The sequence below is a fragment of the Acartia tonsa genome, chromosome 11 (genome assembly GCF_053477335.1).
Source record: "Acartia tonsa isolate MP-2025a chromosome 11, ASM5347733v1, whole genome shotgun sequence".
Lineage (NCBI taxonomy): Eukaryota > Metazoa > Arthropoda > Copepoda > Calanoida > Acartiidae > Acartia > Acartia tonsa.
Genome location: NC_137270.1, coordinates 40,523,697 through 40,548,618, shown reverse-complemented (window position 1 = coordinate 40,548,618; position 24,922 = coordinate 40,523,697). Strand labels below are relative to the sequence as shown.

Here is a 24,922-nt window from a genome sequence, read left to right as displayed (position 1 = left end):
ATTCCACTACTTTTCAAATGGGAGGATTAAAAATTATTAAAAAAAATATTTTTTTACTTTTTACTATTTCCATATTTAGGGCAAGAATATTAGATTAGATATTTTCGTTTTAATGTTTTAATTAAAAATTACATAGAATTTTATTTTTATTTAAAAAAATTTGTTCATGAAAGATGAATCCTTCTATTTCTAAAAAGGCTGTTTGCTAAATATCGCTTTTCTTTTTATTCACATTATTATTTATGATTGACTTACAAAAAGCCCTGGGCGGTTTTTGATTTTCGTCTGCTTCTAAATTTAGGGATGGGGAAGTAGTATTTTACCATGAAAAAGGGGTGAGTATTCATCCTCTTATCCTTTTTCCTTATGCTTAAGCTTTAATCTTGTAATTTTTTATACTTTTGCAATTAAAACTAAAAATCTACGAGTGTCCGTTTAAAAGAAAGTTTAAAGTTGGTCAATTTCTGGGTAATGAATTGATTTCGGTTGTACATTCCCTTCCGTAGGAGGTAAACATTAGATCAACACAGGGATCTTAAGGGATAAGTCAATGAAAGATAAATTGATATGCATCTCCAATGATGACAAGCAAAATAACCATAAAAGTTTATTAGCCAAAGAAAAAGATCATAGAAAAATTGTAATTTTAAGTACTTTTTCTATTCTTGATGAAGCAATTAGGAATGAACAACTTATGCTCTTGCAAATCTATGCAATTTTATAATGTGATACATGTGCAGAATTGATGGCACACTTTGATTTTCATCCTTTTTATTCATTTTCAATTTGGCATATTCAACCAAGTTAAGTTGGCGTTTTCACCAATTTTTCTAAAATTTTCTCTTTTTAAATCTAATATTTTTCTGTGTCTTTTTGTACCGAAGGATCTCGCTAACCGCTAAACTGATATGATTATCCTTTACAGTGTATCTACTCATAGGTCTTGGGTAGGTTTATGACTCTTTTTGGGGAGGTTAGCACCACCCTCCTAAAAAAAGAAAAGAGAAATAAATAAAAAATTACCCCGTCTAAAAATGTTTTTTAGCTGTTAATCTGTTAATAAATCTACGTTATATTTTATTCTATGTTTCAGTGCATTTAATTAAGAGATTTCTAATCAATCAATCAGTTCATTAAAAACAATTCTATCTATCTATCTGTCTCTTTACTAACTTTGTTTATCTATCAATCGCATTTTAAAGTTCAACTGCAATAAATACAATGATCTAAAGGGATAGAAATTATAGAAATTCATTTTAATAAAATCAGTCATCGTATACACTAATTCAATGTCTAGAAGTTTGTTTATTTGTCTATATGAATAGACATATTATTACTTGGTTTTTACACCAGATTTTCAGGTTCTCCAATAAAATGAAACACGCAGCGGGCTAAAGTAACGATTCCCCCTTTTTAGCCCCTTAACCCACAACCCTCCTCTCCTTCTGGATGAATGAACTGACCTATTAACGAATTCCATGTTAGCAACCAAAATTTTCCCTTGTTAAAATATTCACCACGTCCAATTATGACTACTATCCATCTATAAACCTTCTCTCTATCCATCTATCTATTTAGGAAGAAAGCTGACGAGGAGCTGGGTATCGTGGTGGAGGGAGGGCAGATAGGAGGTGTCCACCTGGTCACAGAGGTCAATGTGATAAACCCGTCCGCCAGAATTCAACCTGGAGATGAAATTGTACAGGTAAGCTGCTGCTTGATGTTTTCTCTCAATTAGAATTATGTTTTTTCTTAAAAATATTGTTTACCACGTAGAAAATTCACATTTTAATGGTGTAAAATACTTTAAGTAATAAAAGTATTAAACTGCTGGAGTCTTGGATATCAGGGATTTAAAGGGATAAGACAATGACCGATAAATTGAAGTACATCCCCAATGATAGTACACAAAATTACCTGATTGTTCCAACACTATTTTCCTATTGTCTGTTTGTACCGAAGAATCTCGCTAACCGCTGAACCGATCAGGTTCTCCATAACAGGGTAGCTTCCTATAGGTCCCGGGTAGGTTTATAACTTATTTTATAACCACCCTCCCAAGAGAAATCGCCCCTCGAATAAAATTACCCACCCCCCCCCAAAAAAAAAAACGAAATAAAAAAATAGGTTTTGTGATTCAACTCCCCCCCCCTCAAGTGCCCCTAGAAGCCTCTAGGGTCGTAGCCGCTAGTATCTATCTATTGTACATAAATAAAAGATATTGGTTCTGATTGTTTACACAAAAGAAAGAGAAGAGAGAATAAAAATGAAAAGAACAATATTCTAATGATTTACAATAAGTTGGTTTAACCCCTATCCCCCCACCCTTTATATATGAAAGAATTGTCTACTTTACATTAAACTTTATACAAACATGAATATAACTAAGTTTTCCAGCATTTTTTATGCTAAAAGTGCTTTATCTTCTTTGATTACAAAGTACACTGCTCTCAAACATACCTATTTGTGCTTGATCTCGTACAGATACAAATTCCTTTGCAATGTAAGTTTGAACCAACTAATCAACTCTTTCGTGATTTTAAGAGGGGTACTTCGATAAACAAAAAGGATATTATCTTTTATTTTTAGTGTATTTGCTTTGAATATTATAATGCATATATGGATATTATAATCGATTTATTATTACTTGGATGTTGCACCACATTTTCATGCAATTTATTAAAGTGATACACGCACCTGGCTAAAATAACGATACCACCTATTCACTCCTTTTACCTCATTTCCTCCCCTCCTACTAGATGAACAAACTGCTCATAGAATGAGGTCCATATTATCAACCTTAATTTTTCCCCTGTTGATATATCCACGTATTCTATATCCATTGTTATAATGCATATATACACTAAAAGGAAGGCAGGTGGGGAGGGAGAGGACATTGGACTCCAAATTACGCTGGTACCCACTTTATCCTAATCACCTTATCCCCAAAGTTTTACAGTAACGTTTTCTTATTCATTGGCTTAACAACTTTTGGGACTGTTATTGTATTTTGATTGGTTGGTTTATTAAGTGTACAAACGTTTCAACCGCATATTGTAATCTACAGATATGGTATTTTTGTGTATTATCATTGGGAATGTACTTAAATTTATCGACCATTGTCTTATCCCTTTAGATAACTGCACTACACTACAAGATCAAAATTATTACCTCATCACAAATAAAGTCTTTTTCATATTATCAAATATGTTTTGGTTTCAATTATCGGTTTAGAATTGATTTAATAATAGGAAATTCTTTATTATTTACCGTTAGAGCTTGCAGACAAAGGTTAAAAAGATAAATAACAAAAGGACTTCCATACAAAAATAAATACAAAAGGAGGGAGAGAACAAGGGACTGTATATTACACTAGTCCCCAAAGTTTTTATTATTTATTTGCTTAAAAACCTTGGGGACTTGGTTCATGAAGTTGGATGTTCAAAGTTTTAACCACTAATTTTAATATACAGAAGGGGTAATTTGTGTATTATCATTGGGATGGACATCAATTTATCGGCCATTGTCTTATCCCTTTAGATCCCTGTATCTCCGTAGTCAATAGCTACTTTATTGTTTAGGGGTATGTTTGTACGTCCTATTTTTTATTTGTAGCTTCTTTTAGTGCATTTTTTCTCCATTCATAATAAATTGTGGCATATTTAATGACTTTCAAATATTACATGCCTTTTTTTTACACTAGCGGCGTTTAAGGTAGTCGACCCTCAACTTTACATTTTTGGCTTTAAAAAGAAAAAGAAAAAAATTCCAGTAGTGATTTCTCTTGACCCTTCCCCAAAATAGTTATAAGTCGTCCCAGGAAATATAAGAATTTACACTATAAGAGTAACCATATCGGTTCAGCGGTTATCAAGATCCTTCAGTACACACACAAAAAGACATAATTCCTGTTAATCTACTATTACAGTTTACTGTTCGTTTATCAGCTTATTGTTGCTTCGCCACTTATGGACATAAACATTCTACAAAAGTTAATGATTTTGAATAAACCAGTTAAATATATAGAACTAAAGTACGAATACAAGAACATTGTTATTTTATTTAAGCGAAACTTTTTAATTTTAAAACGCGTTGACATTTGCCATTCTATGGGTTTCTAGATCTCCCTATATATATAGAAGTAACATTGTTCACACTTATTTTATATTGAAGCTTATAGGTCATGGAAACATTTATCAATATTTTGGCATAGGGTATCTCCACCATCCTAAGATAATTCGCGTTTTATTTTATTATTCATGGAAAATTGTCTCTAATACGATATAATACATCTCTCGGTTTAAAATAAATATTATATTATAGACAGCTTTCCGCGGATATCAAAATAAAAAATTATAAATTTATAAGGCCCTTGCTAACAAAATTGATATTAATTCTATGATTTTTATTTTAATTTTCATGGACAATTATCTACTATACGATGCTATACATGACCTTTCTCAATATTTTTCCCGCCTAACTAGATACATAACTTATTAGCTTATTTTCAGAGTATATTCGCTTCTTTAAAAATTGGTCTAGTTTTTTTTTACAGTTTTATGCTTATCTAAGCTTTCTGATTTTAAAGATATTTTTCTTCTTTTGAGGTTGAGATTTATTATTTTGGTTCTTAAAGAAAATAAATAAAAATGTGAATTTATGAAATGTTCCCCTGATAACCCCCCCCCCCTCCCCTCTTTCCTTTTTTACGTTTTTTTGCCCCTGCGGAGCTCTTCTAACCCCCGCTTTTCAAAACCTTAACTAACCATGAATACGGATTTAAACAATTCATGTTTTTAAATAGTTTTTTTTATTGAAGGTTGGGGGGAGGTTGTTTGAAGTAAAAAAATATTAACATTCAATTTTATAATTTTTCTTTCTCAGACAGACGGACAGACATGTCATAGCTATAGAGTAATTACCCTGACCATGTTTCTTTATTCTATTTTTGTATCGGTCATTTTTTCCCTAATTACATATTCATGTGATTAGTTGGGTCAGAAATTCACAGGCCAAATTTTCCCAGGAACAGAAGATAATTAAAGTTAAGGAAAATGTCCTATGTTAGTTGGACGGGACAAAAACTTTAGGCACTTTAACTGAATTGTGATTGGTCAGTTCAAACTGTAGTGTCCTAACATTTCAACCATTGATTCTAATCTACAATATGGTAAAATGTGTTTGTTATCATTGTAGATGTATGGCAATTTATCGTCCATTGTCTTATACCTTTAAATTCTTGATTTTGACCTAAGGCCTTATTCATGATTATATTATGTTTGTTCTTTAAATAACCTTTTGATGGATAAGTTACTCTTAAACTGGAGCTATGAACAGGGAGGGAGGGGACACTGGGCTGTAAATTACACTAGTACCCAAAGTTTTATAACCAAGTTGTCTTATTTGTAGGCTCAGCAATTTAGGGTTCTTTTACAGAGATTTGATTGGTTTGTTCAAAATTAGTAGTGTGCAAACATTTCAACCAATGATCGTAATTTACATAAGGGTTTAAAATTGTTTTTGGTCTTTGCTGACGTCCAATCGCATGATATGTAAAATGCCAGAAAACTTCTTTGTTACATAGCGGTTTTTAAAAATTGTATGAAAATAGATAAATAGATATTTTATAAAACTTTTAAATATAGATAGATAGAAAGATATCTAATTGTAAAGATCAACATAAAGATAGATAGATAAATTGATTGATAAGGGGGGGGGGGAAGTTTGTACACTTATAGGAAATGAAATTCAGTACCAATGTTTGGTAGGGTCGTATGGGCTTGTTTTTAAAGTTATCAACATAATTCTTTTTGTAGGCTCTCTTATATGACTTGGTATACACGTATTTCTTTGAAAATTGAATTTCGGTACTTTCCTTCTAGGGGCTTGTGGAGCAAAAGACCCCCCAAAACACTAAAAATATGAGTTCTGACCTTATTTTTAAAGATATCGACCTGATTTTTTCTTTATAATACTTTTTTAACATACCCGAATCAACGAATCATTACAGATTTCATTTTGGGACTTTCCTTCTAGGGGCTTGTGGAGCAAGAGACCCCCAAAACACAAAAATATGAGTACTGGGCTTATTTTTGAAGATATCGACCTGATTTTTTTTATAATACTTTTTTAACTTAACCGAATTAAAGAACCATTACAGATTTCATTTTGGGACTTTCCTCTTAGGGGCTTTTGGAGCAAGAGACCCCTAAAACACAAAAATATGAGTACTGGGCTTATTTTTGAAGATATCAACCTGCTTTTTTTATATAAAAATAATATTTAAACATAACCGAATCTACGAACCATTACAGATTTCATTTTAAGACTTTCCTTCTAGGGGCTTGTGGAGCAAGAGACCCCCAAAAATCATAAAAATATGAGTTGTGGGCTTCTTTTTTAAGATATCAACCTGATTTTTTATATAAAAATACTATTTTAACATAACCGAATCTACATTACAGATTTCATTTTGGGACTTTTCTTCTACGGGCTTGTGGAGCAAAAGACCCCAAAAACACTAAAAATATGAGTTCTGAGCTTATTTTTTAAGATATCAACCTGATTTTTAAAAAATAATACTGTTTTAACATAACCAAATTAAGAAAACATTACAGATTTCATTTTGGGACTTTCCTTCTAGGGGCTAGTGGAGCAAAGATTCCAAAACCACTAAAAATATGAGTTCTGAGCTTATTTTTAAAGATATCAACCTGATCTTTTTAAAATAATACTTTTTTAACATAACCGAACTAAGAAACCATTAAGGATTTCATTTTGGGACTTTCCTTCTAGGGGCTTGTGGAGCAAAAGACCCCCAAAACACTAAAAATATGAGTTCTGAGCTTATTTTTAAAGATAACCTGAGAACTCAATTTATTTTGTTTTGGAGGTGTTTTACCCTACTTTCCCCTAAAAGGAAAGTGCCAAAATAAAATTATTAGTGGCTACCTAGTTCAAACATGTGAAAAAAGTTTTCATGAAAAAAATCAGCTCAATATCTCTAAAAATATTTTTTGGGGGTCTTTTGCCCCACTAGCTTCTAGAAGGAAAGTCCCAAAATGAAATCTGTAATGGTTTCTAAGTTCGGTTATGTTAAAAAAAGTGTTCCTAAAAAAATCAGGTTGATATATTTAAAAATAAGGTCAGAACTCATATTTTTAGTGTTTTTGGGGTCTTTTGCTCCACAAGCCCCTAGAAGGAAAGTCCCAAAATGAAATCTATAATGGTTCGTAGATTCGGTTATGTTAAAATAGTATTTTTATATAAAAAATCAGGTTGATATCTTTAAAAATAAGCTCAGAACTCATATTTTTAGTGTTTTTAGGGTCTTTTGCTCCACAAGCCCGTAGAAGGAAAGTCCCAAAATGAAATCTGTAATGGTTCGTAGATTCGGTTATGTTAAAATAGTATTTTTTTATTATATAAAAAAATAAGGTTGATATCTTAAAAGAGAGGCCCACAACTCATATTTTTATGATTTTTGGGGGTCTCTTGCTCCACAAGCCCCTAGAAGGAAAGTCTTATGAGTACTGGGCTTATTTTTGAAGATATCGACCTGATTTTTTTTTATAATACTTTTTTAACTTAACCGAATTAACGAACCATTACAGATTTCATTTTGGGACTTTCCTCTTAGGGGCTTTTGGAGCAAGAGACCCCCAAAACACAAAAATATGAGTACTGGGCTTATTTTTAAAGATATCAACCTGCTTTTTTTATATATAAATAATATTTAAACATAACCGAATCTACGAACCATTACAGATTTCATTTTGGGACTTTCCTTCTAGGGACTTGTGGAGCAAGAGACCCCCAAAAATCATAAAAATATGAGTGTGATATCTTCAAAAATAAGCCCAGTACGTATATTTTTGTGTTTTGGGGGTCTCTTGCTCCAAAAGCCCCTAAGAGGAAAGTCCCAAAATGAAATCTGTAATGGTTCTTTAATTCGGTTTAGTTAAAACAGTATTATAAAAAAAATCAGGTCGATATCTTCAAAAATAAGCCCAGTACTCATATTTTTGTGTTTTGGGGGTCTCTTGCTCCACAAGCCCCTAGAAGGAAAGTCCCAAAATGAAATCTGTAATGATTCGTTGATTCGGGTATGTTGAAAAAGTATTATAAAGAAAAAATCAGGTCGATATCTTTAAAAATAAGGTCAGAGCTCATATTTTTAGTGTTTTGGGGGGTCTTTTGCTCCACAAGCCCCTAGAAGGAAAGTACCGAAATTCAATTTTCAAAGAAATACGTGTATATCAAGTCATATAAGAGAGCCTACAAAAAGAATTAGGTTGATAACTTTACAAACAACCCCATACGACCCTCCCAAACTTTGGTACTGAATTTCATTTCCTATAAGTGTACAAACTTCCCCCCCCCCCCCCTTATAGATTTCTATTTTGCCAGTAGCTATTACAAACAGCCACTCCCTACAGTAGTTGCAATGAAAAGCAACTCAATTTTTTTTAACAGCCAAATTTTAGAATAAAAGAAATAAATTTTAGATTTATTAGCACATTAAGTTTATGGCAGTTATTGTCAATTAATCACACGGTTGTTAAGACAGCTTCTAAATTATGAGCCTTTTAGCAGGGATCTAATGGGATAAGACAATGGCCAATAAAGAGAGGGGTAGGTTTATGGTAAAATCCGTAAAGGTTATGTGTTATAAGTAAAAAACAGTAGTAGAACGATACAAATTTATGCCAACTTTTTAAAAGCGAAGCTTTTCTATAATTAGGGTCGGTCCGTACGTCCGTAACGGATAGCTTTTTCCGTTAATTTAGGCATGTTAGAATTGTCCTATCGATTTTAAATTTTGCATGGTGATTCCTTTAGTAGTTAGGTACGATTTAGAAAGCGTAACAACTCTATAATCATTACCAAAATGTCCGTACGTCCATTTTAAACATTTTAAACCTGTATCAAGCAGTTTTACAACAAATTTACTTACAGTTTTGCTTTGACTCTTATAAATTTGTATTATGATAATTATTAAATTCTAACACTATACAAGTGTTAATGTCCGTTTGTCCTACCGTTTCAGTGCTTCGCTTTTATGGATGTTGTCATCCTTGTTTTTAATAAAAATTGTCTATAGTTCTTTTCAATAAGGAATACACATATTTAGTGAATATTATCGTTCTACTACTATTTTTAAGCCTTAATACACACACCTTTACGGATTCTACTAGAAACCTACCCCTCTTTTAATGTACATCCTCAATGATAATACACGAAACTACCCATTATTTAGGTTTTAATTATTGCTTGTTACCTTTGGACACTCAACTTAATGAACCAACAAATGAAAATTCAATAAAAGTACCCAAAGTTGTTTAACGAACAAGAAAACATTGTTAGAAATCTTTAGGGACCAGTGTAATAAACAGTCCAATAAAAAATTTTGGAAGGTTTTTAAGACCACCAAAAATGAAACAAGGGCGAAGATTTGAGAAAATTTAGGAGTCGTAATTTGTCGCTCAGTTTTTAAACATTTTTTGTAGTATGGTTTCGAAACCGATTAATATTGATTGGTTTAAAACCGGTTCTCGGCTAAACTGAAAAATCATGTATAACATCAAATTAAAGACAATGTTCTACGAATAAAAGAATAAAAATAATGAAATTAAAACCAGTTTGTTAGCCCAGGTTTCTGGCCCTTGGGGTGAACAAAGCCGACCTTATAATTCTTTATTTTAATATCCCGCGAAAAGCTGTCTATTATACGATGCTTTATCATCATTGGAAATGTAAATAAACTTATGGTCCATTATCTAAATTTGTACTTTTGTCATTTTGGGTACTTTTAAAAACTGCTCCATATCTCCCACGAACCCAAACCGATAAGACTGGTTCGAATGACAAATTTAGTTGAAGAATAACATCACAGTTTTACGCTAAAATATGTTGATATTTTAATGCTACAGGGTGTTTTTTTTTAATAAGACAAAAATATTACTTACTTTAACCCACTTGCCATTGACAGAAGTTAATGATCTATATCTTAATTTCTTCACTGGGTTGGGGAGTTTTGTATAGGAAAAAAATACTTAGAGATTTTCAACAAATTATCCCTTAAAAACCGGTTTTTCCAAAGTACCTATTTTTGGAAGATTTTTTTATCATGACAAATTTAAAGAGTGTGCAAAAATGCATACATTTTTAAAGATCAAATTGCACAGCTTGTGTTAATAGTAGAAAAATGCTATGCATACCGTTAGAATCGTCATAAACTCTAGTTTTTGGAAATATATGTTTCATACTTATGCTATTTGTAGTATAGAAGCTACGTTGGAAAAGGTGAGAAAGGTTGAAAAATTTTAGGTCAGTTGGGACATTTTACCACGTAGCTCCTGAACTATGCGTAGTACAGGAATAGTTCTTTAATATCTAAAAACCTGAGTTTATGACGATTCTAACGGTGTGCATAACATTTTTCTACTATTAACACAAGCTGCGCAATTTAAATTTTTAAAAAGTATGCATTTTTGCACACTCTTTAAATTGGTCATGATCCAAAAATCTTCCAAAAATAGGTACTTTGGAAAAACCGGGTTTTAAGGGATAATTTGTTGAAAATATCTAATTATTTTTTTCTTATACAAAACTCCCCAACCCAATGAAGAAATTAAGATATAGATCATTGATTTCTGTCAATGGCAAGTGGGTTAAATTAAATAATATTTTTGTCTTATTAAAAAAAAACACCCTGTATATTACATAAATCTAAACCATTTGAAATCAGCTTAATTTTTTTTGTGTCTAATCAATTTATACCTAATTCATTTTCTTCAGCTTTCTATATGTCTAGTAGTCTGTATATTTTTATGCTATCTATTTGCATTTAATATTATTAAAATCTCATATTGTTCTTTAACAAGGATGACAACATCCATTAAACGAAAGCTCTAAAATTAGATGGAAGGACAAACGGACAATAACTCTTGTAGTATTAGAACTTAAGCAGAACATTTTTTGTAATCTAAACAAATTTGTACAACTTTCTGGTAACGATTATATAGTTTCTACGCTTTCTAAATTGTACCTAATTATGCCAAGTTTGAAACTGATAAGATAATTTTAACGTGTATAAATTAACGAGAGTTAAAAATAGTTGGAATAAAAAGACAAAATCAAAATTAATCTTACCCCTAATTAATGCAACTTTTGAGGAAAATGGAAATATCTCTTATGAAAAAAATAAACCTTTATGATATTAAATATAAACCATTATTCTATTCTTTAATGGATTATTTTTGCATATTAAAACTATAAAGCCACCCCAAATATAGAAAAAAAATGATTTTTAGTAGCGCAGCTACTCTATTGATAGAGGGTAGGAAGGTGTCAGAAAAAAAGCCTAAAACCATTCCAAGACTACTTTATTCTAAAATTAGAATAGCGTGGCACCACCTTAGGCCCTATATAAAGCTTACCTTAAACTAAGAACCTAATTGGTTCAGTTGTTTTTGAAATCTTAAGCTTCATAAGAGAAAATCTTACCACTCTATTGAGTTCAAGCAGCTTCGCCAATAGCAGTTAACGAGATATTAAGCTACAGACGATTATATAATAAGATTGCTGAGCTTCTTATAAACTTAATGTCCTCGTTATAAATCTATGTTCTATGTTCAGTATAAAAATTCCTAAAATGCATTTTCGATCATTTTTTTGTGTTGTTCAAAAGGATTTACAGTTTCCTGTATCGACCAGGGAGGGGGGGGGGGACAATGGGCTGTTTAATACAATAATTCCCATCGTTTTTTTATTTGTTGGCTTACCAACTTTGGGGACTAATTTTGATTGGTTTATTCATCAAGTTGAGTGTCCAAACATTTCAACCACTAATTGTAATCTACACAAGGGATAATTTTGTGTATCATCATAGGTAATGTACATCAATATGACGGTCATTGTCTTATCCCTTTAAATCCCGTGTATCTATAAATATTTCAGATTTGTATGCGCTATACAAAGATCTCTATAATACAAAGTAGAACAATGTCTATCCATCTGTCTGTCTGAAGCTTAAGGTCTTAGAAACCACTGAACCAATTGGACTCTTCTCTTCAGGGAATATAGATATTGGTCCTGCGTTGGTTCAAAGCTATTTTTTTTTGGAAAATCAATTTTATATTGGATAAAATTTTGCGTTATTTCTCCTGGGAGGGTGGTGATACCCTCCTCCAAAATAGTTAGAAACCCTCCCAGGAGCTATATCGGTTTAGCAGTTTGCGAGATCCTTTAGTATACACAGGCCTCGAGCACAAAGTGTAGATATAAAAATAAGATAATATAAAATGCATGATATACCTACCAAAATTGCATATGTATGTATATTTTTATGACTGATTTTATTAATCAAACACTCCCTAATTTTTTTTGGAGAATTTTATGATGTTTTTTGTTTTTTTTCTCATATTTTTGATTAAATGAAACAAAGTAGTATTGGATTTTATTATTTTTTTTAGGGGGGGGGAGAATAAATTTATCCTCCATTGTCATATCCCAGAACCTCATGGAGGGAGGGGACAATGGGCTGTTCATTACATTAGTCCCCAAAGTATTATAATCACGTTTTGTTATTCATTGGCTTAACAACTTAGGGGACTTTTATAGAATTTTGATTGGTTGGTTCATTAAGTTCAGGTGTTAAACGTTTCAGTCACTAATTGTAATCTACAGAAGGGGTAATTTTGTGTATCATCATTTGTGATGTACATCAATTTATCGGCCATAGTCTTATCCCTTTGGACTCCTGTGAATTCCTACCATCTCTGTTTAATCTGTTTGATATGGTTTTTAACCTTCTATTCAAAACAAGTTAACCCACAAATTTGCAAATATCTAAAAGTAAAACTGCGAATTACTAGAACCCAAAGTTTTATATTTATGTTTTCTTATTCGTTGGTTTAAAAAACTTCGGGGCCTTTCATTATATTTTGATTGGTTGGTTCATTAAGTTGAGTGTTTAAATGATTCAACCCTTAATTTTAATCCACAAAAGAGGTATTTTTGTGCATCATTATTGAGGATGTACATAAATTTATTGGCTATATTGTCTTATTCCTTTAGATCCCTTGGATGTTCTTACGAATGATTATGAATTGATTAAAAAAGCTATTTTAATTAATTGAAATTCTGTTGGTTTCAATGAATACTTTGAAAACATTCAATTTCAATAAAAGCTCTTGTCCTATATATCAGAACTAAAAGGATTATTTTAATTTCTAGTAAAGCTTTCAAACCGACTAATATCCGCTGGATTGGAACCGGTTCTCAGCAATACTAAAATGATGTATCGTATCTTATTATATACAGTTTTCTAATCATAATAATATAATATTCATAATATCAGTAACAGCTTTCATGGTTTTTAACATAACTGGTTTTAATCTTATATTTTTTTTAATTTGATATCCGCGGACAATAGTATCCATGTTTTATTACCGCATGATTTTATTCGATGGCGCTAAAACTATGGGTTCTTTAATTGAATTTTCAACCAGTTATGTTTATCCACAGAAGGAGAAATATGATATATCGTCATTGGGGATGCGATGGCTGTGCCCATTGAACAACATATCGGTTCAGTGGTTAGCAAGATCCTAAGCACCAGACAGACAAATAGACATCCTGTTACTTTTCTATAAGGAAGAAACATGAAAATGTTTAACATTTTGTGTAAATCCGTAAATGGAGTTGTTGATGGTTTTAAACAGGGATCTAAAGGGATAGGACAATGGTTGATAAATTGATATACATCACCAATGATGATACACAAAATTATCCCTTCTGTAGATTGTAATTAGTTGTTGAAACGTTTGAACACTCAACTTAATTGACCAGTCAATCAAAAGTCCTCAATATCGTCAATCCATCGAATAAAACTTAGTGTAGTATTAAGTAGCCCAATGTCCCCTCCCTCCCTGGTATAAAGGTCTCAATGATTGAGAGATAGGTCATTGGCAGATAAAATAAGATTCTCCTTCTGATTAACATTTCTCATAAGGGGGGGAGCTTAATTTAATTTTTCTGTATGACTTTGAAACCGATTAATATTCGCTGGATTAAAAACGGTATAGCATAGTATTACAGACAATTTTCCACAAATATTAAGAAAAACATAAAATTATTGCCAGGTTTGTTGTTTCGGGACTCTGGTCCCTCTTTGTTAACAAAACTGGTTTTAATCTTACAATTTTTCTATTTTAATATCCGCAGATAGCTGTGTATAATACGATGCGATAGATAACTAATTTCTTATTTTAATAGTAGTAAGGTTTTCTGTATAATAATATCGCAATAACTACTGTACCGATCAAGTTATCAATTTAAAGGGAATTTTTTCATAGGTCCTATAATGGTTTCAGGCTATTTTATCTTTAAATGAGCACACAAGGTTTAAGAATAAAACCAAATACCATTGTCCCCTCCCTCCCAGTTTTATTACTACGGGTTGAAAGTACTGGAAAGAAAATTTCTGAATATAATTTTAATAAAAAAAAACTACGTACGTATTCTTTTATGAAAAACTTATTTTCATAATAAGACAATTAAATACATGTATGTAAATACCAGAGAAAAATCAATACTAAACTAATAGATATAATCTTGTAGATGCATACTCTCTTAATCAACCAATAGGAAAACAGTGAATGAACAATCTGGCCATATTATTGGATATAATGTGTGCAAATTTCATTACATTTGTTTCATTTCGGTAGCATAATGAGTCAGCTATAAATGGTCGCATTCTTAGGATTTAGTTAGCTTTGGGGAATTATATCGTCGAAAGGGTTCGCCCTCTTAATTTTTTTGGACTGATTATAGGACCAGATTGACCATCTAGATCTACTGTATCTATTACCAAACTTCTTGATATTGCTGGTTTCCAGCTGAAACAAGGAGAATTATGTTTATTAGTAGTGCAACACACTTTAAATAAGATCAATTCTTGAGAAATCTCTAGGCGTCGAGTGTAAAGACAATAACGCTTTCATAGCACATCCTTTATATTTGTGTCTTAGTTTATGTGGCAGAATCGATATATTATTACTTGGATGTTGCTCCAGATTTTCATATACTAATAATAAAGTGATTCTCTCAGCTGGCTAAAGTAACTTTAACCCCAATCTGTCGTCTTTACCACATCCCCTCCCTTCCTACTGGATGAACGAACTATCCAATAAAAGAGAACAATTGTAGCAACCTAAATTGACAACAAATTTTTCCCTGTCAATATATCCATGTATACTATATCCATTACGGCCAAACATCTATAGAGTTGCTATGCATCTTTTTTAACACGAAGTAAGTTAATCCTCTATAAGTGGGCGCATCTAAGAATCTCTCTCATAAAAATAATAACATCTTTAATATTAACATTTTATTTTTAAAATTTTAGTATTAGATATAATTTTTTTTAGTAGCGCAGCTACTCTATAAATAGGGTAGGTCAGTAAATACTAAATAAGGCCGTAACTTAAGATAATTTATTTATTTATTTGCCTGTCTTTCGATTTAAATATATTTATCTCATTTATATAAGAATTCTATTTAGAAGTATAGCAATACGTTGTGGGGAGGTGATAGGTTCGAATCTCTGCCCAAACTGCGTCATAACTAAAAACGTTATATGTTGTCTGCAATAGTTAGTGCCTTGGGCCGGGACCTACTATAAAGGTCTAGCCCTATGTTATTATCAGGTGTAATTTATATGAATTGTTAAACAGTCCTAGGTTGGCCTACTGTATCTATCTCGTTAATAATCTATCTGTTATCATTTAGTTATCTATTTATCTAGGTTAACTAAACATTTGTATGCTAACAGACAGACAGACACACATCCTGTTACTTTTATATAAGGATGTATTATTCTAGGTGAACTATCAAACAGTTGTTAGCTGGCAGACAGACACACATACATCCTGTTACTTTTATATAAAGATTTATTATTCTAGGTGAACTATCAAACAGTAGTTGGCTGGCAGACAAAGAAAGTGATTCAGCTGATGGGAGAAAACCCGGGGGAGGTTATCCTGACTCTTAAGAAACGCCCCAAACATGGAAATTTGATGGGACAGGTTGGTTATATTTTATATTTATTTTGATTGGCAAAAATGTTGAATGCCTTTTTTGATAGTGGACTTTACCACGCCACCTGATTTTAATTTATTGATAATAAGGGGACGGCATTGGACTGTTAATTATACTGGTACTCAAAGGTTTATCTTATTCGTTAACTTTGGGTACTATTATTGAATTTATTGATCGGCTAATTCCACTTAGTAGTGTTCAATATTTTGAACTAATAATTTTAATTATAAAAGGGGTTAATTTATTTTACCTAATTAGGAATTCCCCTTACCCTGTCGCTCATTTGACATAGTACCATTAGGTACAACTATTAACATCTTTAGTTATGTTGCGGTGTTGTTGAGCCGAGATTCGAAATAACCACCTCCCCGACGACACAACGAGCGGATGCGCTACATGTTAAGCCAAATTAAAAATGTGATGATAAATATTGAGTAAGGTAGTGATTCATCTGCTCCTTCTGGAGCTAGGTTTAGCAGATGTTGCCAGCGGTGATGGTCTCCTCGGATGGTTGTGGTGGCGTAAAACCCTCTGCAGTAACAACCAATTCTAGCCCATTCCTACAATCCTATTTAGCGAGAATTGACTCTAGAATTGACCCCAAATGTACAGATTGCAACCTCGAGGACCACACCACTGTACATGTTTTTGATTGCCCGACGAAACCTACTAGGTTAACCCCCACAAATCTATGGACGAAGCCTAAAAAATGTGCGGAATTTCTTTGTATATTAAGTGAAGAGTCTAGCTCCTTATATCTACAACAACAACACGGTCACGGGTTAAGTTTTGAGGAAAGCAATCCATATATTACTACCAGGATTTTTCATCAGATTTTCATGTACTGGAATAAAGTAATACTTACAGCTGGCTCAAATAACGATACGACGATCTACCTCTTTACCCCGACTCCTCTTCTCGTAATGGATAAACAAACTGACCAACTAATGAGGCCCTTACTAGCAACCTTAATTGACAAAAATTTTCCCCTGTTAATATATCCACGTGTTCTATATCCATTATGAAATTTTGCTAATATTCAGGTTTACATGAAGCCGTTCCGGATACCTGCGAGAAATAAGAACAAGCCCAACCTGTTGTTTAACAACCTGCCAAGTCCGCGGACAGAGCTGCTGGTGGTTCCGGACCTCAGTATTCCTATACCCAAGAAACGGCCTGAGGTAATGTATTTGTTCGTAGTAGCGCAGCTACTTTATTTAAAAAGTGTGTTGGAAGTTAGTCATAAAAAGTTCTTAATTTCCTTGTTTATTTACACATCTTTTAAAAAATATCTGCTCTTTAATAGGACTAGCGGCTACGCCCCCTAAAGGCCTCTAGGGGCACTAGAGAAAGGAAGAGTTGAATTAGCTAAATTAGATTTAGAAGTAAAAAAATTCAGTGGTTTTTTTTGTTGGGGGGGGGGGAGGGGTTGATCCCCACCCTCTTATATTTTTTTTTTTTGGGGGGGGGGAGGCAATTCTTTTCTTTGGGCGATTTCTCTTGGTAGGTTGGTGGTACCATCCCCCAAAAGAGTTATACAACTTCCTGGGACCTATGAAAAGCTACCCTGTAAAGGAGAACCATTACGGTTCAGCGTTTAGCGAGACAAATAGACAACCTGTTACTTACTGTCGACAATAACTATTTAGACACGGGTCAGCTCGTGCTCCAGTGTATCTGAGGACGAGGCTGATGCTGCTGGCGACAACGTCGAAGATTCGGACTCAGGAATTTTTTACATACACAAATACCTTTCAATTTTGGCTACGAAACCGATTAATATCTTGATAAGGTCCGGTTCTCAGCCATATTAAAAAAAAACATGTATAGCATGGTACCTATTTCAGAAAATTTTCCACGAATTAAAGCTTGGGGCTATCAAAACTGGTTTTAATCTTATAATTTTCAATTTAATATCAGCGGAAAGCTGTCTATAATATGATGCGATAAATAGCTATTAGTTACCTCGTTGTGGTGGGATTATCCTTCGATTACAAGTGATCATCTAGAGAAGATACCCCAAGTAACATTCTGCAGACAATTAACACCTACACGATCTTTGTCTGGCAGTTCTAACTTCATCCATTTTATTGAGTTGCGCCTGTGTATAAGCTAAGGCAACCCCTTTATTAATGTCACGTGTTAGACATAGCAGCAGTAAATGTCTTAGTATAAAGGGAATCTTGTATTCATTCGAATCCGGTGGATAGGAACCGGTTATCATCCATACAAAAAAAACTATGTCTAGCATCGTATTATATCCAGCTTTCTACGAATATAAAAATGTACAATCATAAGATTAAAACCAGTTTTTTTTAGCCGGTGCCTTCGGCACCTCGGGGCTAAAAAACTAGTTTTAATCTTATTATTGTACAATATATATCCGCGGAAAGCCGTTTATAATACGATGCGAGAAATAACTATTATTAGCCAATATATTTATGTATATAAAAATGAACAGAAAATGACGAGGCATTTCTGCCAGTTGTGGCTGCCGAGGTTGCTGATCAGATCCAGGGCGCCAGGAGTGGGTGTGTCGGGGGTGCAGGGGGTGGAGCCGGTCCTGGGGGCGCCCAGGGGGCTCAAGTCTCCCCCACCAGTTCTCTCAGGTAACATTTAATCTTTATATAAAAGCAGAGAGAGTGGGGACAATGGGCTGTTTATTCACTGGTCCCTAAAGATTTAATAACGTTTTCTAATTCGCAGGATTAATAACTTTTGGGACTTTGGTGAATTTTGATAGGTCCGGTCATTAAGTTGAGTGTTCCAACATTTTACTTTCAACCACTCTATTTAATCCACAGAAGGGGTAATTTTGTGTTTAATCATTGGGGATGTACATCAATTTAGCGGCCATTGGCTTATCCTACAAGATCCCTGATAAAAAGGTTAATGGATGTCTGTCTGTGTGTTGTACCGAAGGATCTCGCTGATAGCTAAACCAATATAATTCTATTTAACAGTGAAACCTTTCATAGATCCATGTTATGATAACGCTCTTTGTCTGTTTTCTACATTCCATTTTTTTGTGCTTCGCTACTTATGGATGTTATCATGCTTGTCTAAAGTCTATTTTGACTCTAAAATATTTTGTCAACAACAAATTTTCAACCTCAATTGTTTTTGTTGCAAATCTTGCAAACAATATAATCCTTTTTGTTCTTTTCTACCTTCTAAAAAATAAGGACGAACACATGATCCATTAAAGCGAAGCCTCGTAAAAGTAGGACTAGACAAGCGAATATTAACTGGAGAAGTGAAAACAAAAGTGTAAGTAAGGGAGAGGTAGGTTTCTGGTAAAATCCAAAAAGGTTACGTGTTATAAGTTAAAACAGTAGTAGAACGATAAAAATTTATGTAAATTTTTTTTTAAATTTTGTCTATAGTTCCTTTCAATAAGAAATACAAATATTTAGTGAATATTATCGTTCTACTATTATTTTTAAGCCTTAAAACACACACATTTACGGATTTTACCCGAAACCTACCTCTCCTTTTGTTGTAAAATTGCACAATACTTTTCAAGAACATACTTACATTTTTAGGATTTGCTTATAGAGATTCTTCGCTTATAACATAATACTTTGTTGTCAAAAGAATCATTAGTACAAAAATCAGATGAATAGGGTTATTATATCATTAAAAATTGTCGTAATAAAAGTTAAAAATCAGCATTTTCTAATGGACAGATACATTAAATGTAAAAAAAGTTATGCTTTTTAAAACTACAGAGTATAAGTTAGAAATAAGATCTGATGTACTTTGATGTAATGAATATAAAATATACGTGGATATTATGACGGAATAAATTGTCGTCAATTTATATTTTAACATGGAACTCTATTTTTGGTAGAAATGAGGTGGATGGGGAGTATCGTTAATTTAGCCAGCTGTGAGATTCACTTCATTAGTGTATGTGAAAATCTGGTGCAACATCCAGTAGATTAGCGTAGGTTTGATATAAGATCTGATGTACTTTGCTCTGAGAGAGAGGGGACATGTCACTGAAACTATCCCCCAAAATTAATGCAATTACTTTTTTAGTACTTAATATTGAATCTTGATTAAAATTTATTAAGCAATAATGTATAAACTTTTATGATACAAAATTACTCTTCCTGTAGTATACAATTAGTGGTTGAAGCGTTAGGACATTCAACTTAATGAACCAACGAATCAAGAAAAACGTTTTAAAAAATCTTTGGGAACTTAATGATGAACCGCCAAATGTGCCCTCCCTGACCTCCGTGAGGTTGCTCGACTCACATCACACAACCTCTTCTTAGAATTGGAAATTGATATTTCAGTGTGGCAGGGGAGCAGACTTATGTATTCTATTCTACTATTCTTTTTAGGATACGTGTTAAATTAGATATTAAGATTAAATTATTGGTTGAAAAGTTTGAACACTGTTGGTTTTAACGTGTAATCCAGCTTTAAGCTTTCGAATGGGAGAATGATTTTATTAAGCATTTCATTTTATCTTTTTATTTGCGAAAGTGCTATATTATTCATTTGGTCAGTCCGTTAATAGCGCTCCGGGGGAAATGTGATTTTCTCAGCTGCTATTTAAGAGAAAAACCTAAAATTTATGGCGAAGATTCCTGGTATCAATGAGCATCTAATATGTAATTTACTTATTTCGTCGGTCTGTTGGTCATGCTTTAGAACATAAATACGGATTTTATCCGTAAAGGTTTCGTGATTTATCGTATATTATCTTCCTTGCTCCTTAATTTATTACGACACCGTAACATTTTCTCTATAACTTACTGTGTCTGTTTGTCTTATAAAATACACCTAGCTTGAAACCATCCAAAGACATAAATATAATAGCCTAAAACCATAACGGGACTATGTGAAGATTAAAATAGATAACCCAATCAGTTTAGTAGTAATTGAGAAGCTTCATTAAAAAAACCTTACTACTTTATACAATAGGATGGATTCTAAAAGTGTTTTTAAAAGCGAAGCTTTTTCTATAATAAGGGTCGGTCTGTCCGCACGTCAGAGACGGATAGCTTTTTCGTTAATTTAGGCATGTTAGAATTGTCCTATCGATTTCAAACTTTGTATGGTGATTTCTGAAGTAGTTAGGTACGATTTAGAAAGCGTAGTATAGTCATTATCAGAATGTCCATACGTCCATTTTAAATATGTTGATTTTTTTAACTTTTTTATCAACAAAATTTTATGTGATCTAATTATCCGATTGATCTGATTTTTGGTATACTGATTCCTGGGACAACAAAATACAACTTTATAATAAAGTCCTAATAATGTTAGTATGTCCATAAACATTATCCTGTATCAAGCAGTTTTTCAACAAATTTTCTTAATTACAATTTTCCTTCGACTCCTATACATTTATATTCTGATTATTCAGTTCTTACTATATACAAGTGTTGATATCCGTTTGTCCTTCCGTTTCAGTGCTTCGCTTTTATGGATGTTGTCATCCTTGTTTTGTTTGATATTAATCTTTACTAAACTGAAATGAATGCAAATCTCCAACTATTGTTGCCTCTCTTTCTTTTCTTGAAATCAACATTCCTTTTATTTGCTCTGGTTGGAATATTAATATATTTATGATAATGGATTTAGAATACGTGGATATTGTGAAAAACTCCCGCAAACTTTGATAAATGTTTCTCCTAGCTGGCTAATATAACGATACCCCCCTCCTCTCATGTCTTCCCCTAACCATGGAGGAACGTATTGACCAATATCTGAGTACTATATGAGCAACCTATATTTGCAAGAGAGAAAAATTCCCGTCACAATATTCACGTATTCTTTATCCATTTTTATGTTATTCTTTTCTCTTTCCAATATTCATTTCTTATAATTAAAGATGTAAAAATATTCAGATTTTTTTATTAAAATGGATGAAAAACCACTCATATATAGTTTTAAAATAAAATTTGTCCTAAACTAAACATTTAAACTTGTAACTTAGGTCCTTCTACTAAGTTCTGCCTTGTAATATCTATACATTTAAACTTTATATATCCTTAAAGATTAAAAAAAGGATAAAATTTAAATGAGAAGGCATCTCCTCCCCTCTTTCACCCGCTCATGGTTTTCACACACTGAAAAAAACCTGTGCACGCCACTACTCACAAAAGGGTAGTTGCACGAAATGCACTTAAACTTGAATTTAGTGAACTGCATATTTTTTTCCTGTTTAATGGCTTAAACTACGTTTATAATTCATATATTTGAAAGAATTTGAATTTTATACTATGTAGTTTTAAAAATATCAAGATGCACTTCATGCAACTATCCATTTAATGTTTTTTTTTTTCTAGATCTGTGTTATCCCGTCCCCGTTCAGCCCCCCAGAGACGTGCGACTATATCTGGTACAATGCCGCGCTCCAGGCCTAACATCAACGTGGGAGAGGTAGAGTCATCGTTGTTTAATAGTTATTTACCGCATCGTGTTATAGACAGCTTTCCGTGGATATTATAATAAAAAAATTATAAGATTAAAACCAGTTTTGTTATCCTGGGCTAACATAACTGATTTTTTTAATTTTATTGTTCGTGGAAAATTATCTGTAATATGATGGTTGACACGACTTATCAGTATGACTGAGAACTGTTTCTAATCCAGTGGATATTTATCGGTTTCAAAGCTATACCTACTGAAAAGATTTTTCTTCATAATTTTTTTTGTTTTTTTATTTGCACTTTTTTGTTTATTTTTTTGGCACTTTCTTTTTATTTTATTTTTTTCTGTTTGGTTTAGGGTGTTTATGTTGGCGGGGGCATTGATTCCAGCATGTTAGAAATATCCTACTCAACTCTGAGCTCCCAAGATTCCGGCGTGTCGACAATGTCAGCCAAACAGGAATTCGCCATGCGCAATCACCATCGGGGCGACTTTGGCGGATCGGGCAATCACAGCGGTGGCCAGCGGCCAAAGACATTGGCGGCCCCGCTATCAGCAGCTGCCTTGCATCAAGTGACATCGGCGCCAAATTTACACAGCATTTCTGACGCGCGCTTTGCCGCGCAACAACAAAGGCTTCAGCAGCAAGACAGCAGTCCTGACACTTCACTGGCTGAAGAGGAGGAGAGTATTGGTGAGATCAATGACGATTATGGTAATGGGGACATTCTTGAAAATGTAGAATATCGCAATGGTTCACTGAATATAGAAGTCAAGAGTCCAATTAAATCGCGCAGTCCAAAGTCACTCCCGCACACCCAATCAAACTCCGCACAATCCTACAGCCCGCAATCACTACCAATGGCGCAGTCGCCGCCACAAATGATGGTTGACCGCATGTCAGGGGAACGGATTATCCTAAAGGTTCCAAGTCCGCCAAGTTATGAAAAAACACGTCGAGCTTCCAGTAGCAGTGCTACAACCTCCCCCCAACCCCCGCCACCTCCACAGGCCTACATGAACGTGCCACGTGATGAGGAGGTCAATTCTTCTCCGGTTACAAATACTCCAGCAGCGACAGGGCGGTTAAAACATCCCTATGTCAATATTCCCCATGATCTAGTCCAGTCAAGTGAGTTCACAGTTTTATTTTTATTTATTTGTTGTTTTCATTTTGTTTTTATGTTTTTTTAATTTACAGATTTAATTTACAATATATACCAAACACATTAAATATTGTCACCAACACAATCTCTTATTTGTTGGTTTAAAAACTTTCAGGAACCTGTGTTAAATCTTTATTAGGTTATTCTCCTAACATTTGATGAAGTATATCAATTTACCATCCATTGTCTTATCCCTTAGGATCCCTGGTAAGGATAAACATTTCCCTTTTTTTTCATTGATTTATGATAACAGGAATCTAAAGGGATAAGAGAATGGACGATAAATGATGATTGAAAAACTTTGGGGACCGAAAGCTATACATATTACCTGTGTATTTAGATCCGTTGTCAAAGCCTGGAGCTGCAGAAGCACCCGCTATACCAGCTCAGTCTTGGCGCAGAACCTCCCAGGTAAAAAAGCGCGGGAAATTTTAAAAAGCGCGGGAATTTCCCCACAAAGTGTCAGTCAAGCTGTGGAAAAGCCCCTTATTTTTTTAACTAATTGATAATAAGGGGACTGGGTTAGTGTTTTTCCTCATTTTTAACCTGAGCTAAAATAATTTTTAAAATACCCATTTAAGACAATCACTAGGAGTTTTTAATGTTTTTGTTCCTTAAAAAAGAATATGTTATATTGAAGAATTAACTAGCTAGCTTACCTTAAATCTAATTAATTCTTTTTTATCCCTAGGACAACTCTGGGGCTTGGTCTCCCTCGCATGTTGCGCCCCCAGCGTCTCCGGGGGGTTCAACTTCAGCAGGGGGGAGCTCCCCTCCCCCCACACCACCTTGCTCAGCAAACCCGAGTCCAGCTTCAACAGGTAGACATCTAGATATCTGGATATCTTATCTATCTAGATATCTGGATATCTTATCTATCTAGATATCTGGATATCTTATCTATCTAGATATCTGGATATCTTATCTATCTAGATATCTGGATATCTTATCTATCTAGATATCTGGATATCATATTTATCTAACCTTTTAAAATCCCTTTAGCTAGTCATTTCATTAAAAACAACTTGTTCCGTTTTTATTCCAAAGATTGAATTATTATTAGTTGTATCTATCAATAGAAATTCAATTATTAATAGTGGCTACGCCCCCTAGAGGCCTCTAGAAGCACTGGGGATGGGGGAGGGAGGGTAGGGAGGTGATTGAATTCGTAAACCCAATTTTTATTTTAGATTTAAAAAGTAAAAAAAAATTAGGGGGCGGGATTTTAATTGGTATTTTATTAAAGATTTCGTTTA

General features: G+C 33.4%; 1 protein-coding gene across 1 annotated transcript in view; it reads left to right on the top strand.

Moving 5' to 3' along the window:
• Positions 1 to 24,922, top strand: part of cnk (connector enhancer of ksr) — a 138,345-nt gene that overhangs the window by 103,767 nt on the left and 9,656 nt on the right. The window contains exons 9-17 of the mRNA XM_080177254.1: positions 1,579 to 1,705; positions 15,969 to 16,091; positions 17,148 to 17,285; positions 17,754 to 17,832; positions 18,566 to 18,713; positions 22,416 to 22,509; positions 22,858 to 23,632; positions 24,007 to 24,077; positions 24,358 to 24,487. Of these exons, the coding sequence (XP_080033380.1) occupies positions 1,579 to 1,705; positions 15,969 to 16,091; positions 17,148 to 17,285; positions 17,754 to 17,832; positions 18,566 to 18,713; positions 22,416 to 22,509; positions 22,858 to 23,632; positions 24,007 to 24,077; positions 24,358 to 24,487 (1,685 nt within the window). The remainder of the gene's footprint in view (positions 1 to 1,578; positions 1,706 to 15,968; positions 16,092 to 17,147; positions 17,286 to 17,753; positions 17,833 to 18,565; positions 18,714 to 22,415; positions 22,510 to 22,857; positions 23,633 to 24,006; positions 24,078 to 24,357; positions 24,488 to 24,922) is intronic.